General features: G+C 41.3%; 1 protein-coding gene across 1 annotated transcript in view; it reads left to right on the top strand.

Annotated features, from left to right (window-relative positions):
• The first annotated feature begins 317 nt into the window (after positions 1–317).
• Positions 318–17,705, top strand: part of LOC139318028 (cytochrome P450 2J5-like) — a 28,360-nt gene continuing 10,972 nt past the window's right edge. The window contains exons 1-2 of the mRNA XM_070945266.1: positions 318–488; positions 4,773–4,935. Coding sequence (XP_070801367.1) covers positions 318–488; positions 4,773–4,935 — 334 coding nt within the window. The remainder of the gene's footprint in view (positions 489–4,772; positions 4,936–17,705) is intronic.

Below are 17,705 nucleotides of genomic sequence, written 5' to 3'. Positions count from 1 at the left end.
ATTCAGATAGATTAGATGGGCATGTGATACAGTATGATTTTGAAATGATTCTGGTACGCTGTCATGTTTACGGCAAAAGGGATTACACAGCCCTTGATTGAAATTTTTCCTCTGTTATTTGGGTGGCACATGGTCAGAGGTACTCTCATTAACCCGAATTAATGTGATAGTATCTTCTTGACAAAGTTCCATCACTAATGAGACAGACATGCTGCTATTAGTTTCCCATCAATGGAATATATAAAAGAGGAAGAAAAGAAAAAAGTATCAGACAAAAGCATACAGTCATCTTCAGATCCACCAGAAAAAGCAGGAAAATGATGGTGACAGGGATATTTTTGTGTGTTTTGTTGCTTGCTCTGCTGATTCTCTTCTTCCTGAAAGAACTCTGGTCCCGAAGACATTTGCCTCCTGGTCCTTTGGCTCTGCCTCTGATTGGATCTGTCTTGGCAAGTGGGCTTTGGCTCCGTGAAGATTACTTCCTTAAGGTATTTAATTCTAACCAGTAATATGCAAGATAATTCTCACTTGTTTTCTTTATATCAAAATTATAGACAAATGTACTTAATCAAGTAAAATACAATGAGGAATACATTTCTTCAAGTGCTAGTGATGAACTTGATTAGTTATTTTAGCAATAGCAATAGCACTTAGACTTACAGTATATACTGCTTCACAGTGCTTTACAGCCCTCTCTAAGCGGTTTACAGTCAGCATATTGCCCCCAACAATCCAGTTCCCCATTTTACCAACCTCAGAAGGATGGAAGGCTGAGTCAACCTTGAGCCTGGTGAGATTTAAATTACCAAAATTGCAGGCAGCCAGCAGTCAGCAGAAGTAGCCTGCAGTATTGTACTCTAACCACTCATTTTCTCACCGTGGCTCATTTTCCTCATGGTACCAGAATATTTAGGTAAGATTTGCTTATAGCTGTTTCACAGAGCACTGTGTGAAATAACGGGGCTGAATAAAGTATATAAAAGTGGAAGAAAAGTTAAAAGAATGAGATGAAATGATACAACCATCTCCAGATCTATTAATGAGCATCAAAGAAAAAGAACCAACTGGACAATGATGGCAATAGGGACAATTTTGTTTGTTTTGCTGCTTGCTCTGCTGATTCTCTTCTTCCTGAGACAACTTTGGGCTCAAAGACTTTGGCTCTACCTCTCATTGGGATCTTGTGGGCTTATGGGTTTTGGCTTCATGAAGATGATTTTTGTAAGGTATTTTGTTCTAAATAATTAACCAACAATATATAAAATAATTATCAGGAGTGGTGTGGTGGCCTAGAGGTGGAGCTCTCGCCTCACAATCAGGAGGCTATGAGTTTGATCCCAGGTGGAGGCAGATATTTCTCTCTCTGAGCACACTGAGAATATATCTGCCAAACAAAAATTCTGCATTGGTGACAAGAAGGGCATCTGGCCATAAAAACTTAGTTAGCTCCATTCAGTTTCCCAGACTCTACCCCGCAAGGGATTATGGAGTCGTTAAATGAAGAAGAAGAAGATGATGTAAAAACATTCTCGGTTATTTTCTCTGTTCCATAACTATATACAAATGTATTAACCTAGTAAAATATTTTTGCATAATGAGAAATTTAATTAATCAAATGATAGTGATGACACTTGGTTATTTTCCTCATCATGCCAGTATATCCAGATCAAGACCTGCTTATCAGTGTTTCACAGAGCAGGATATGAAATAATGGGGCTAAGTTTTTAGGCGGCAAATTCTAGTTCAGTCTTACCAAGAAATGTTTGATAATGGAACCCATTCTTCAGAGAGAGAGGGGAGAGGGTGGTTTCTCCTTCATTCTGCTCAAATGAAGCTAGACATTCTTCTGTTGAAGATGCTTTATTCTATATTCCTGCAGTGGACAATAGGTGGAACCTGATAGCCTAAATGTCCCTTGCTAATTCTGCAATTGTATAATGATTTCAAAAGCTTTATGGATCTGTGTTCAACACTGACAAATGTTTCCACTAACTGCCTGAGTCATGTATTACAAGGAAGTATTTCCTCCTCCTGACGGCTGCTGAATAGTAGGAATTTCTCATTTTTCTGCTGACGACCTGCTGATTTTGTTGCCAAAGCTGGTTCTTTGGCAATGCTGCTCCCTGGATTTGAATGAGATCACTTAGGAATGACCCAAGACAGCTTTTGAACAGCCATGGACTCTCGTGGGAAGGGGAATATTGAAGATTTCAGTTCCCTGTGGGAGCAATCAGAAAGATCATCCATCTTCCTCTTAGCAGTTTGTTTTCTTAGGCGTGTCTGGGTTTTAACTTCACTGTTTGAATCTTTTCTTTCACTTTCCTTTTATCTTTAAAGGTTAACTGGCTGGCTGAATGCTGATTTATTTTAATCCCTTGTCGGACTTTATCAGTTCTTTTTTTCTTTTTCCCTCTGATTTATGTGGTCGTTTTGAATAAGTTTTGCTTTTCTGTAAGGAAACACAGCATTTTCTTGGATAGTGGAAGTGCTTTCATTTGATTGTCATTTATATTTGACTCTCACCAGAGAGTTTTTGCATTTTATTAATTTGCAAAATATTTGAAGTTTATTTTTTAAATTTTTCTTTCAACTTTGAATCGAAATATCCAGAAAATATTTTCCCTGCTTCAATATCTATTTCTTCACTTTGCTTCAGCATTTTGTGTTTCCTTTGTTCTCTTATTTATCATTGTTAAATTATACCGAGCAACAATATATCAAATTACAGACAAGCATCTGGCTGATATCTGAAAAAAAGTTTGGTAAAATGCAATCCTTAGTTGAAAGCCTTTTTAAAAGTTTGATGAAATGATAATGGCTATTGAAAATATTCAGATGCATGTAGCTGGAGATAAATTAGATTCAGAAAAGGAATGTGATTTGAAAGTGGCAGATTCATTGGAAAGAAATATGGACTGTACACACTGAGAACTGAGTTGATTGCACACACCTCCATGAAGTTCAAGCCTGAATTATTTTACAACAGCAGAAACCTAACTAATTGGAGAAGTAATAAATTGGTTTTCCCTAGGAGGATTGAAGGCAATTTGGGGAATGGATTTATCACACTTAACTGGAAAACAATTTCATCTGGACTTTTTTGGGTAGATAGACTGACTTGGAGATTTAATTTATTATATTTAACCAGACAAAAATTGATAACAGATGGTATTTAGAAATAAATGTGGATATTTGATCTAGGCTGAATCACTGTTACTTTTTTATGTTGCGTCACCATCAAAGTCATGGAATCAATCATAAACCAATCTATTACCCTCCACTTAGAGATAAACAACCTACGCTCTAACAAGCAGTTTGGTTTCAGGAACAATTTGTCCTGTAATCTGCAACTCTTACACTGTAAAAACATATGGACTACACAACTCGACCAGGGCAAAGCAATAGACTCAATTTACATAGACTTCTGTAAGGCCTTTCATTCAGTGGTACATAACAAACTACTCCTAAAACTAAAAACGTATGGCATTTACGGATCCCTGCATAAGTGGATAGCTGTGTTCCTATCAAGCAGGCAACAAGTAGTCAAAATAGGGAGCGCCCTATCAAATCCTGCACTTGTTAACAGCCGTGTCCCCCAAGGCAGCATTTTACGACCCACACTCTTTATACTTTATATAAATGACCTTTGTGATCATATTATAAGCAACTGCGTTATCTTTGCGGATGATGTAAAACTATTCAACACCACTGACAATGCTGCTACTCTACAAAAAGACATCGACTATGTGTCAGAATGGTCAAACAGTTGGCAACTCCAAATCTCAACCAACAAATGCTCTGTCTTACATATTGGCAAAAAAAATCAGAACACAAAATACAAGCTGGACGGATACGACCTAACAGATGACCCTCACTCTGTCAAAGACCTTGGAGTACTCATCTCAAATGATCTAAGAGCCAGAGCTCACTGTAACAGCATTGCTAAAAAAGCATTAAGAGTTGTTAACCTAATCTTGCATAGTTTCTTCTCTGGTAATATTGAACTGCAAACTAGGGCATAAAATTTTTTTGCCAGACCAATTCTTGAAGACAGCTCACCTGTCTGGAACCCACACTGCATATTGGACAGTAATAGAATCGAAGGAGTCCAGAGATATTTCACAAGAAGAATCCTCCACTCCTCTACTCGCAACAAAATACCTTATGCTACCAGACTCGAAATTTTGGGCTTAAGCAATTTAGAACTTTGCTGTCTTTGGTCTGACCTAAGCATAGTACATAAAATCATCTGCTACAATGTCCTACCAGCTTCAACCAAAACATTACAAGAGCACACAATAGATACAAACTGATGGTAAATGGATCCAAACTAGACTGCAGAAAATACGACTTCAGTAACAGAGTTGTCAACATCTGAAATGCACTACCTGACTCTGTGGTTTCTTCCTCAAATCTCCAAAACTTTAACCTTAGACTGTCTACTGTTGACCTCATCCCATTCCTAAGAGGTCTGTAAGGGACGTGCATAAGTGTACCAGTGTGCCTACCGTCCCTGTCCTAATATTTCTTTTTTACTTTTACTCTTTTCATGTATTCAAATTATGTTTATAGTTTTACCTGTTATCTTATATATGCTTGACAAAATATATAAATAAATAAATAAAAATAAATAAGTAAGTAAATATAAATAAATAAATAAAAATAAAAATTCTTAGAATTGAGGATTTAGGAAAGCCTGTAAGTGGCATATTAACTATAAATAATCTGTTTTATTTGATTGTAACATTTCTCAACTTTGATTCACTTGGCAGCCTGCAAAACAATATGGAAATATATACTCCATGTGGTTTGGACATCGCTTTGCGGTAGTGCTGTCTGGATTCAAAACTGTGAAAGAAACAATGAACAGCTTCCCAGAAGAATTCTCTGGTCGATCAGATGATGCTTTCTTCACTGCTTTAGGGAAAGAAAGGGGTAAGTGCAAATAATAAGGAATTGTATCTGAAAAACCATCACACTGTTACAATTTGTATAATATGCATAACATGGGGGGAATAAGCAAGGGATAGTTAACAAAATAATTTAAAGTAATGAGGTAAGCAAAAGAAATATTGCTATAATCCAGTTTTCACCAAATTATTATATGTCTCAATTGCATTTAATCTTGTCGATTACATTCATACATTGACTTAGACATGACTTCTTTTTCACTAAATATCTACCTGTTTTTTTCAGGCTCTCATCATCCCCATTCAACAAAAACTTTCTCAATCTTCCCTTGCCTCTTCAATCCTTTCCTTTGTTTCATATTTTGCCTTTTTTTTTAAAAAAAAAAAAGCCTCTTCCTTCAAATTTTGCCACTTTCTCCAGCTTGGATTTTCATCAATTCTCTCTATATGGTCAACCCACTTAAAGGCAATAATTTCATACTGACTACCCACATACAGAACCATCAGTTTTCAGTACTTTCTATGTATAAGAATTAGATTTAGTTGAGATCTGTTCTAAGCTAATAAAATGTTCAAAATTGGAATAAAATCAGCAGTTTAGTTATTTTACCTGAAACCAAGAAAACAATTTAAACACTTAAATACCTTGGATTGAGGATCACAGTGGCTCAGTGGCTAAGACGCTGACCTTGTCAATTGAAAGGTTGGCAGTTCAGCGGTTTGAATCCCTAGTGCCGTATAACGGGGGGAGCTCCCGTTACTTGTCCCAGCTTCTGTCAATCTAGCAGTTCGAAAGCGCGTAAAAAATGCAAGTAGAAAAATAGGGACCACTTTTGGTGGGAAGGTCACAGTGTTCCATGTGCCTTTGGCATTTAGTCATGCTGGCCACATGACCACAGAGACATCTTCGGACAGTGCTGGCTCTTCGGCTTTGAAACAGAGATGAGCACCACCCTCTAGAATTGGGAACAACTAGCACTTATGTGCAAGGGGAACCTTTACCTTTACCTTAGATTGGAGCTCCTAAACCTCAGACAGAATGAGAAAGTAACAGCACTCTCCATCATCCATGACCACCCAGATTCATCAACTATTTTTGTTTTCTGATAAATGCAAGGTGGAAAACTTGCCTGGGGAAAGAGTTGCTCTAAGCATATAACATACTACATGTGCACAGAAATGTTCCCAGGTTGGAGGGAAAGTGGTTGGAAAGAGAGAATCAGAATCAGAATCATAACGGAGCTGGAAGGGATATTTATTTATTTATTTAGACAAACATGTACAAGATAACAGGTATAAGTATAAACATAAATATGAACATAGGAAATATGTACAAATAAATGGGGACAGTAGGACAGGGATGCTAGGCACCCTGGTGCACTTATGCACATCCCTTACACATCCCTCTGAGGAATGGGGTGAGGTCAACAATAGACAGTCTAAGGTTAAAGTTATCGGGGGTGGGGATATAACAACAGAGTCAGGTAGTGCATTCCAGACATTGACCATTGTGTTGCTGAAGTCATATTTTCTGCAATCGAGTTTGGAGTGGTTTACCTTGAGTTTGTATCTATTGTTTGCTTGTGTATTATTGCGGTTGAAGCTGAAGTAGTCATTGACAAGTAGGACATTTTAGAAGATAATTTTGTGTACTACGCTTAGGTCAGACTGTAGGTGGCGTTGTCCTAGGTTGTCCAAGCCCAAAATTTCAAGCCTGGTGGCATAAGGTATTCTGTTGTAAGTAGATGAATGGCGTACTCTTCTTTTGAAATACCTCTGGACTCTCTCAATTGTATTAATATCTAATATACAGTGCGGATTCTAAGCAGACAAGCTGTATTTGAGAACTGGTCTAGCAAAGGTTTTGTATGTCCTAGTTTGCAGTACAATATTATCGGAGAAGAAGCTTCGCAAGATTAAGGTGACAACTCTTAATGACTTTTTGGCAATGCTATTACAGTGAGCTCTGGTGTTTAGATCATTTGACATGAGTACTCCAAGGTCCTTGACAGAGTGAGGGTTGTCTATGAAGTCATATCCGCCCAGCTTGTATTTGGTGTTCTGATTTATTATTATTATTTTTTTGCCAATGTGTAAGACAGAGCATTTGTTCTTCTAGTTTGGCATTTGTTCTTCTAGTTCAGCCCTCTGCTCACTTTCAGATAAGTGGCTGTCCAGTCTTTTCTTAAAAACCTCCAGTGTTGAAGCACCCACAAATTCTGAAGGCAACTTCTGTTCTACTTGTTAATTGTTCCCACTGTTAGGAAGTTTCTCCTCAATTCCAAGTTGCTTCTATCCTTGATTAGTTTCCATCCATTCTTTTTTGTCCTGTCCTCTTGTGCTTTGGAAAATAAATTGACCCCCTCTTCTTTGTGGCAACCCCTCAAATACTGAAATACTGCTGTCAATACTGTTATGTATTGATACTTTTCAGCGGGAGTTTCAAACCAGCCTGAGTTTCTGATTGGCTGACAGTCCCTCCAGGAGTGTATATAAGGAGGGCTGCAGCCTCTGAGTTTTTGCTGAAGTCTCACTGTATATTAAAGAGCTGTTGTCACTTGCCTGCTTGTGCCTCTCGTTATTCCCGAACCACTTCATTGGCGATGAGGATGGGATCGAGGCCACAAGAGGCGAACCAGTGAGACCACGAGCTTCAGCTAGGCGACGAGGCGAACTACAGGAGGCATACCGAACATGTCTGCCTACGTTCCGCCCAAGCCTTTTGATCCGACCCGCGAAAAATGGGTCTCATACCTAATGAGGTTTGAGTGCTCGCTCAAAGCCAGCGACATGCAAGGGCTCTCCGCTAATCGGAAGAGAGCCCTCTTCTTAAGCCACTGCGGACCGGACGTGTTCGAGATGGCGGAGTCACTTTGTGAGCCAACGCCGGTCCAGACCGTTTCCTGGGACACCCTGATGGCAACTCTCCGGGCTCACTACGCTCCTGTGCCCTCCAAGTTCGTGCAACGATACCAACTCAGACAGCGCGTACAACGAGAGGGAGAACCCGTCAGCACGTACATGGTGAGCCTGCGAAAAGCCGCAACACACTGCGACTATAGGGACTTGGACGATGTGTTGCTGGAGCAACTAATCTGTGGGGTTCGAGACATAAGGCTACAAAGGCGTCTACTCGCCAAGCCTGATCTAACGCTTGCTGGAGCCCTAGACGAGGCCAGGGCTCATGAAGCTTCTACAAAAGCCGCAGAAACACTGCAGCATCCGCTGACCAGCAAAGACAGTCCCAAGTCCACACCAGTGCACAGGGAAGATGCCGGATCCAGCTCGGAGTCCGAGTCGGATGAGGACGTCTTCCGAACAGAGCACCACAGAAAAGACACAGGCAGCTCTCGGCGAAACTACCCCAGCTGTGGCGGGCACCATGATAGACTGTCCTGCAAATACAGAGAGGCTATTTGCAGGCGTTGCGAGAAAAAAGGGCACTTGGCGCGAGTCTGTAGAGCCATTCTGCCCAGAAAACACCAACCACGTGAGCGCCGTAGCCAACCAGAATCAACGCGCTAGAAGCATCCAATGAGAGAAGGCGGCGTGAAGAAACGGCGTGAATTTGAACCGCGAGATGGCTGCAGCGTACACATAGACCAGGCCAGCACGGCGATCGAGGACAAAGTCAGCACGGTGGTCGAAATCAACGGCAAGCCATGCTCGATGGAGATCGACACCGGATAAGCTCTCTCCATAATGTCGTGGGCAACCCTGAAGACCCTCCTGCCGTCGTTCCGGAAGGACCAGCTATCCAAGCAAAGACTACGCATCCTAGACTACCAGGGGAACCGGGTCCCCCTCGAAGGCATGGGCACGTTCTGAGTCACCTACGGAGACTACGAAAAAGACCTGCCGCTGACCATCGTCTCAAAGCAGCTACCTAGTCTTCTAGGCATGGGGTGGTTCCGAGCCCTTGGCATGGGCTTCACCGGCGTCCACCGAATGTCTGAGCCGTCACTGAAGGACAGCCTCCTGAACGAGTTCCAAGATGTCTTCAGGGACATGTTGGGCAAGTATGTGGGGACCCCTACCTCCCTAAACCTAGACCCCAACGTAGCCCAAATAAGACTTAAAGCCAGACGGGTGCCTTTCGCATTAAAACCAAAGATCGATGCGGAACTGGACAAATTAATTAAACAAGGGGTGTTGGTCCCTGTTGACCATGCGAAATGGGAGACCCCCATAGTGACCCCAGTTAAATCTGACAGCTCAATCAGAATTTGCGCCGACTACAAGTGCACGATCAACAAGGCTTTGCAGCCGAGTGCCTATCCAGTGCCAATCCTGCATCATCTACTACACTCCCTGGGGCCCGGCAAAATTTTTGCCAAATTAGACCTAGCTCAGGCCTACCAACAATTACCAGTTGACGATGCCACGGCAGAGGCACAGACAATTGTAACTCATAGGGGTGCATTCAAATGCACCAGGCTCCAGTTTGGGGTGAGCGTCGCACCCGGCCTTTTTCAAAGCACCATGGAGCGCCTATTGCAAGGGCTCCCGGGGGTGGTGCTCTATTTTGATGATGTTTTAATCAGCGCTCAGGATGAACGTCAACTAGGGGACAGAGTGAGGAAAGTCCTATCCAGATTTAGGGAAGCGGGACTTAAATTAAAGAAAAATAAATGCATAATCGCTGTCCCCTCCATTGAATTTTTGGGGTACAGGGTGGATGGCACAGGCATCCACCCCACCGAAAGTAAAGTGAGAGCAATCAAAAACGCACCAGCCCCCAAAACCAAAGCGGAGCTCCAAGCCTTCCTTGGACTGCTCAATTTTTATTCAATGTTTTTGAAGGATAAGGCCAAAGTTGCAGATCCCCTACACAAACTTTTAGGTAAAAATGTACCTTGGGTTTGGGGAAAAGCCCAAGCAGCCGCTTTCGAGGCTGTAAAGAGACTTCTATCCGAAGATAGCTTCTTAATACAATACAACGCAGCGCTACCGCTTGTATTGGTTTGTGACGCCTCCCCCGTAGGAGTTGGTGCCGTCCTAGGCCCTAGACTACCAAACGGCCTAGAGGCACCTATTGCAATTTACTCTCGCACCCTGTCAAGCGCAGAGCGGAACTATAGTCAGTTGGACAGAGAGGCTCTGGCTGCAATTGCGGGGGTTAAAAAGTTCCATGAATATCTCTATGGCCATCAATTCAAACTTGTGACTGACCACCGGCCCCTGCTTGGACTCTTGGCCGGTGACAAGCCCACCCCTGCTGCCCTGTCCCCACGGTTGACCAGGTGGGCCATTTTCCTGTTGGCCTATTCATACCAGCTTGTCCATCAACCCGGACGGACCTTGGGCCACGTGGACGCCCTCAGCCACTGCCCCCTCCCTGAATTACTGGTCAACCCCACGCCGGAGACCCCCGTTCTACTGATCGACGCCATGACCTTGGGACCTATCTCCTCTTGCGAGGTGGCGAAAGCCTCTGCTAGGGACCCTGTAATTCGTACTGTAATGGGTTGGGTCCTTAAGGGGTGGCCGGTCAAGGCAGTCGGTGGGGAGTACCAGGGCTATGTCAACAAACGTAACGAATTATGTATGCAAGGGGGTTGTTTGTTGTGGGGTGATAGGGTGGTAATACCAACGAAACTGAGAACGAGGGTCTTGGAGTTACTGCACGAGGGGCATCCAGGGATTGTCCAAATGAAAAGTTTAGCCCGCAGTTATGTCTGGTGGCCCAACATGGACCAAGTCATATCCGAGTGGGTGGGGAAGTGCAGACCCTGTCAGGAGTCTCGACCTGATCCCCCGATAGCGCCCATCCGAGAGTGGGAGAAACCAAAAGGACCATGGGGGAGGATCCATATTGACTTTGCCGGCCCCTTCCATGGGCAAACATTTTTAATCGTAGTCGATGCCTTTTCGAAATGGCTCGAAATAATACTAATGCCCTCTACCACAGCCGAGGCAGTCATCAAAGTCCTTCGCAAACTATTTGCCACACATGGCCTACCGGATACTCTAGTATCTGACAACGGCCCTCAATTCACAGCGACCCTGTTTGAGGGCTACCTGGCTGGGCTGGGCATCCGCCATGCCTTATCGGCCCCGTTCCATGCGGCTTCTAATGGCTTGGCTGAACGTTTCGTAAGAACGGCTAAAGAAGCATTGTCCAGGCTAGATAACGGGGACTGGCAGGCCAGGATAGACCAATTTCTAGCCGTCCAGCATGCCACACCATGCACTCCTCATGGGCAGGAAGCTTTGGTGCGTGTTAGACAGGCTTCACCCCAATTACACACATGAGAATTTCAAGGGAGAGACCACCATGAACTCCTCATGGGCAGGAAGCTTCGGTGCGTGTTAGACAGGCTTCATCCCAATTACACACATGAGAATTTCAAGGGAGAGACCACCAGACTAAGACAGTTCCAGGTGGGGTCCCCGGTGTTCGCTCGCAATTATGCTAGCGGACCTCTATGGGTTGCAGGAACCATAGTGGGCATAACGGGCCCACAATCATACACGGTAGACGTAGGGGTGGACAGACTCTGGAAACGCCACATAGACCAACTTAGAAAAAGAATAGTCGGCAAAGCAAACATCAATTTAGACATCTCCGAACCTAACTACAATAACTTTCCTAAAACAGCTAACTCAAGCCCGGGTTTGAGAGAATACTTAGCTGACAAGCCCTGGTTCCAGCGCTGCCCCAGCGAGTCGCCACTCCCAACCGGGGATAACCACGCCCCAGACAAAATCCAGGAGGTTCCATTGGCGGAGCCGGGAGAGACAGAAAGTCCCTCTGACCAGCTCGACGCCCCACCAAACACTGAACTGCGCAGGTCAACTAGGACAAGAACTCGGCCAGGGCACCTGCGAGATTTTGTGTGTACTTATGTAAATATTTGAGTGTTAGTGCCTTCTGGGAAGGGAGGGGTCTTATGTATTGATACTTTTCAGCGGGAGTTTCAAACCTGCCTGAGTTTCTGATTGGCTGACAGTCCCTCCAGGATTGTATATAAGGATGGCTGCAGCCTCTGAGTTTTTGCTGAAGTCTCACTGTATATTAAAGAGCTGTTGTCACTTGCCTGCTTGTGCCTCTCGTTATTCCCGAACCACTTCAAATACTGCTCTTCTCATGGGTAAATCTGCTTGTTTTAGGGGAAAGGGGAGTGTCTGTTTGAGAGAGTGAATCAAGTGACTGCAGGGAGGAAAGTGCTCCAGTTCACCTCATGAATGAATCTGCTTGTTTCTAGGAGGAGGGGAGAGTGGCTGTTTGATTGAGTGTAAGTGGGAAGTCTTGTTAGCTGTGTGTGGGGGGAAAATGGTTAGATGGTGTCCATCAGCCTTGGAAGGCAACTCATGTAGGTGAAGGAAAACTCTGATCTCAAACCTTGGCCCACTTGTTTAGGTCAGTTCGGTGTCAGGAAGATGAACGAAAATGGCCAATGCCTGCTGGAGTTTTGCTGCTAATATGGTTTTTGCATTAGCAATACATACTTTAAAACAAAGAGTCTCTTGGAGACATCCAAGATCGAAGAATTGGCACCAGCTTGACTTGATTCTTACCAGGCGCTCTGTCAGATGTAAATGCCTTATTCTCTAATGTGTAAATAATGTATATATGGAACATCAGGGGTTAACTTATTACTTGAGCTTTAATGTATTCATATTTTACCACTCCCATTACTGGCTCCGCCCCTTGTATATAAAAGGAGCCATCCTCCCCATTTTCCTTGCTTCTATCTTGAATATTCAGCGAATATAGAATGCCTATTATGATTAAAGAGAATTATATTTAAACCTATAACTTCTATTATCTTTATTGAGTCTGATCCTGAAAATATTGCAACAAGCTGGTAGCAGAGGATGGTTAATTGACTCAATAAGTAATTAAAAATGTCCAAGAAAGATAGGCCCAACACCAGGGCCTACAGCAAAGAAATAGAAACTGATCAAGAGATGATCAACGAATCCACTAATGCGATTTCGAGAGAATCCGAAGAATACACCACTGAAGAAGAAGAACTGATGAGTGAAAATAACGACCAGGAAGAAATCGAGATAGAAAATAACGAACTCAGATCAGAAATATTAAAAATACTAAAAAGCCAAAAGAATGATGAAAGCCTCATCGCGGACCTCCAGGAGATGCTGAGGAACAGCGGAGCAGCGAGAGAGAAAAACATCATTAAAGAAAAACCCAAAGATCAAAAAACTGTGAGTGAAATGACTACTGAGAAAATAGTTGTAAAAAAGAAAAGATGTGACCCCGCGCGAAATTTTGAACGGCAGCCATCTTGGTTTCAACGAACTTCAAAAGAGAGTGAAGCAGAGCCAATCAAAACGCTCAGTTCAAAATTTCTGGCGCGAAAAACGCTATCAGACGAAGAAAGTGAAAAAGAAGTCTCAAACTCTTCAGATGAACCAAAATCAGAAAGTGAAGACGATTTAACAAAGTCTCAAGTAGAGTCAGCAATGAAAACGCTTTTTGCTGCTTTTGGGCCAAGATTGAAAATCTCCAAGACATCGACGAAGAAGCAAGAAATCAAACCGACAACTCAAGACCTGCACGCTCCCATCCTGACTTCGAAAACGACGACACCCGAGCCCAGAGAGCCATGCCGATTCCGCCCTACACCGCAGACAGAATCGAGTGCCAGCACACACAAGAGAAAGAGAAGAACCGCCGCCATCACCAAAGCCCCAAAAACCGAGCCAGAGACCGACTCATCTGAAGAGGAGCGGATCGAGAGAGCTGAAATGGAGAGAACCTTCCACAACGGCGCCAAAGAAGAAATGAGCAACGCGCATGTGCAAAACTACGTAGACGGCCCCGAAAGACTTGAACTGGCCAGAGAATCGCGCAGACTCGTTACAAGCATCCCAATGCCGTTCTGTAATTTCCTGCACTTGAGAGACCACGGACTGCCTCAGGTTGTAAGTAATGGACAAAATAATGTGGGGAACTTACCCAGTGACTTCCCAAAACTTAGAGTTGATGGCATTAATTTACAAGAGTGGTACCAACAGCTTCAGGTTATTTTTATGAAAGAAAATTTACTATTCTTTATAACTAGTCCTCCAAGAAGACCTTGGACTTTAAAAATAGACTGTTTACATCATAGAGCATTTTTCATAATAATTTCTAGCGTGTCTCCTGCAATGTATCATAGCATCAAACCAAACCTAACTGTATCAGAAATAATTCAATGCATGTTTAATCTATTTCACAGCGATAGCGTAGCCACAACCACAAGAATGTCTAAGGATTTCTTTTCTTCTAGAGTGAAACCAGGGGTTTCTATAAGTGAACATTTGATAAATCTAAACAAAATAAGAGCTGAGCTGCAATTGAGGGGGGAAGTGATTTCAGATCAAACTATGAAAAGTGTTATTATCAATTCACTTGATCCATCATGGGATAGCTTTATGTCACACTTAGATACCATTAATTTGGGATATTTATCAATAGAAAGTCTATCTAACAAATTGATAGCAGAAGACAATTCAAGAAAAAATCGTTCCAGTAACCAAACAGAACACAAATCTTTTAGGAAAGTAGTCTTTCAAGATAAATATAATGAAGCCTTTAGATGCCACAATTGTGGATCCAGGGAACACAGTAGAAGAGACTGTCCCAAAGTCCCAAGGGAGAGACATAGGCCAGAATATAGGAGCAAATACAATTACAGACAACCTTCCACAGATAGACACAAATATAGAAGTCCACCAAACTACAGAGAAAGTAGAGGGGGTAGAGAAAATTCAAAAGAGAGAAAATCTGGGTCACTAAATGGGCTAAATAAACAAGACAGCACCAAAACACAACAAGATGAGAACAATAATTGGCTTATTGATTCTGGTGCAACAAATCACACCACTAATAACAAAAGTATATTATCTTCATTTACAGAAGATAAGTTTGTGATAAAGGTAGCTAATCAAGAAAAGGTTCAAGTATTAGGCAGAGGAAATGTGACCTTGCCTGGTTTAGGGATAATAGAGGGGGTATTATTAATCCCAGAAATACCTCACAACATACTAAGTGCTATAAAACTAAGCAGAGAATCTGACATCAATATAGTTTTCTCAAAGGGGAAAGCAACTATAGAAAAGAACAAAACAAATGTAGGCACTGTGATGATAAAAGGGGGTCTACCCTATCTGATAACCAAAGAAAGATGGTTACATAACATTGATTCAAATATGGAAGATTGTATTGAAGCAGATGATGAAAATGTCAGTAACAGTGACAATGATGAATGTAAAATAACTCATGATAACAAAAATACACACAATGAGAAGAAACCAAAAATAGGTAAACCAATTCATGATGAGTGTGCTCATATCTTACATAGGAAGTTAGGACATGCTAGCTTTCCTGTAGTACAAAAAATGACTGAACACGCAGAAGGTGTAAAAATAAAAAATTGTGAAAATTATTTAGAATGCTCAGTATGTAAATCCACCAAACTAAAAACCAGTCCTAGACCAAAAAAATCTAACAGATCAACTAACAATATTTTTGATTTGGTACATATGGACTTAGTTGGTCCATTAACTCCATCAATTACCTATAGAAAACGTTACTTCCTAACAATAGTGGATGATTACAGTCGCTATGGTTTTGTTTACACATTAAAGCACAAGGATGAAACCTTTCAGAAATTTAAGGAATTCTACAAACGCGTAGAAACACAACATAATATCAGAATAAAACAAATTATGACAGATAGGGGATGTGAATTCATGTCTAAAGAATTCTCCCAATGGTTAAAGGATAGAGGGATGCTACATTTCACGTCCAATCCATTTTCTGCCTTTCAAAATGGGATTGCAGAGAGAAAGAACTCCACACTACAAACCATGATTAGATGCACATTAGAGGATGCTGGTTTAGGCAAACAATTTTGGTCAGAAGCCTTACATTATTCAAATTACACTCAAAATAGAACATGGTCCAGTATTGTGAATAAGACACCATATGAGGTGATGTACAATAGAAAACCTAAATTAGCACACATGCACATATTTGGAGTTACTGCAGACGTGCACATACCTAAACAATTGAGGAGAAAGGGAGAAAACGTATCCAGGAGATTAAGATTCATGGGATACGAAACTGGAACCAAAGGGTACAGATTCATCGATAATAATAACAAATTTATAGTATCCAGAACAGCTGTGTTTCATGAGCAGGCCAATTGGTCTAAGTTGCACCTTAATGAAATTTTTCCTAATAAAAGCAAAGATAATATATCTTGCGAGGAAGGAACAACAGAAAATCAAAATATTAACAAAAGTAAGAACAAAACCAAAACTTGGACAAATAGTCAGCATAAAATAAAGACAGACACATTAACAAAAAAGGAAGCCAGATATTTGCATGACAACCATAGCAAACCTGAAAGAAATATTAGAAATAATAGAAACCAAATACCAAATAAATACAAAGATTATATTATGCATATGGATGGAGAACAAATAACACCTAATACATATGAGGAAGTATTGAAACTTCCCCGTGAAGAAAGAGAAAAATGGGAACTAGCTATGGAAAAAGAAATGAAAAGTTTACAAGGATTAAATGTATTCACACCTGCGATCGCACCTAAGGATAAAACAATTATAGGTACCAGGTGGATTTATAAAATTAAGAATTTAGAAGGAGGTAATACCTTATACAAGGCCAGACTAGTTGCACAAGGTTATGCACAAAAATATCCAGAAGACTATACTGACACATATTCACCCACTGTGAGAACAGAGAGTGTCAAAACAGCTCTTGTAGTAGCATCTGCACTCAATCTAGACGTGTTTCAATATGACATACAGACTGCATACTTACATGCAAAATTAGATAAGGAAATATATGTAAGAGCACCACACAGTCAATACACTAATAAGAACGAAATTTGGTTACTAAATAAGAGTCTGTACGGATTGAAGCAATCTGGCAAAAGATGGTACGATTGTTTGGTAAAGGTACTAAAGACCATGGATTTCAACGCCACCACTGCTGATAACTGTTTCTTTGTAAAAAAGAGTAATGATCATATTGAATTTGTATTAATTTATGTGGATGATATTTTATATATTGGAAAGCATAAAGAGAGCAGGGAAATCTTTGTAAATAAGTTAAACGAACACTTCTCATTGAAATCACTAGGTAGAGTGAATAAATACCTTGGTGTACAAATTAACAAAACAAAAAGGGGATTCAAACTTACTCAAAAAGATAAAATCATTGAACTCCTAAACAAATGTAACTTAAATAATGCCAAAACATGTGACACACCTATGCAAACTGATTTTCTTAGAAACAATGGTGAATCTTCCCCTGAGTTTAAAGACAACACATTTTACAGATCAGTTATAGGTTCACTCCTTTATATATCTAATTGGACTAGGCCAGATATTGCATTACCTCTCAATTTATTGTCAAGATATGTTAGCAAACCAACCTTGTATCATTGGGAAGCTGTCAAAAGAATTTTAAGATATCTGAAAAATACATTAGATTTTTGTTTAATATTGGAACCCAATAATGACAAAGAACCAAAAATTACTTGTTATGCTGATGCAGATTGGGCTGGTGATACATCATGCAGAAAGAGTACCTCTGGTTATATTTTTCTATTGAACGATTGTCCAGTTTACTGGTATACTGGTAAACAAGAACTGGTAGCCACCTCTACCACAGAAGCAGAATATGTTTGCTTGTCTAAAGCTGCAAATAACCTTGTATGGTTCAATGATTTGATCACAGATGTTTGGAAGAAACCTACTTTACCATTTATTATGCATGAAGATAACAAAGCGGCCATTGAAATTTCTAGA

The sequence above is a fragment of the Pituophis catenifer genome, unplaced genomic scaffold, assembly GCF_029215685.1.
Source record: "Pituophis catenifer annectens isolate HBS135680 unplaced genomic scaffold, rPitCat1.0.hap2 SCAF_6, whole genome shotgun sequence".
Taxonomy (NCBI): domain Eukaryota; kingdom Metazoa; phylum Chordata; class Lepidosauria; order Squamata; family Colubridae; genus Pituophis; species Pituophis catenifer.
Note: the sequence above shows the minus strand (reverse complement) of the source record. Positions and strands in the feature narration are given on the sequence as shown.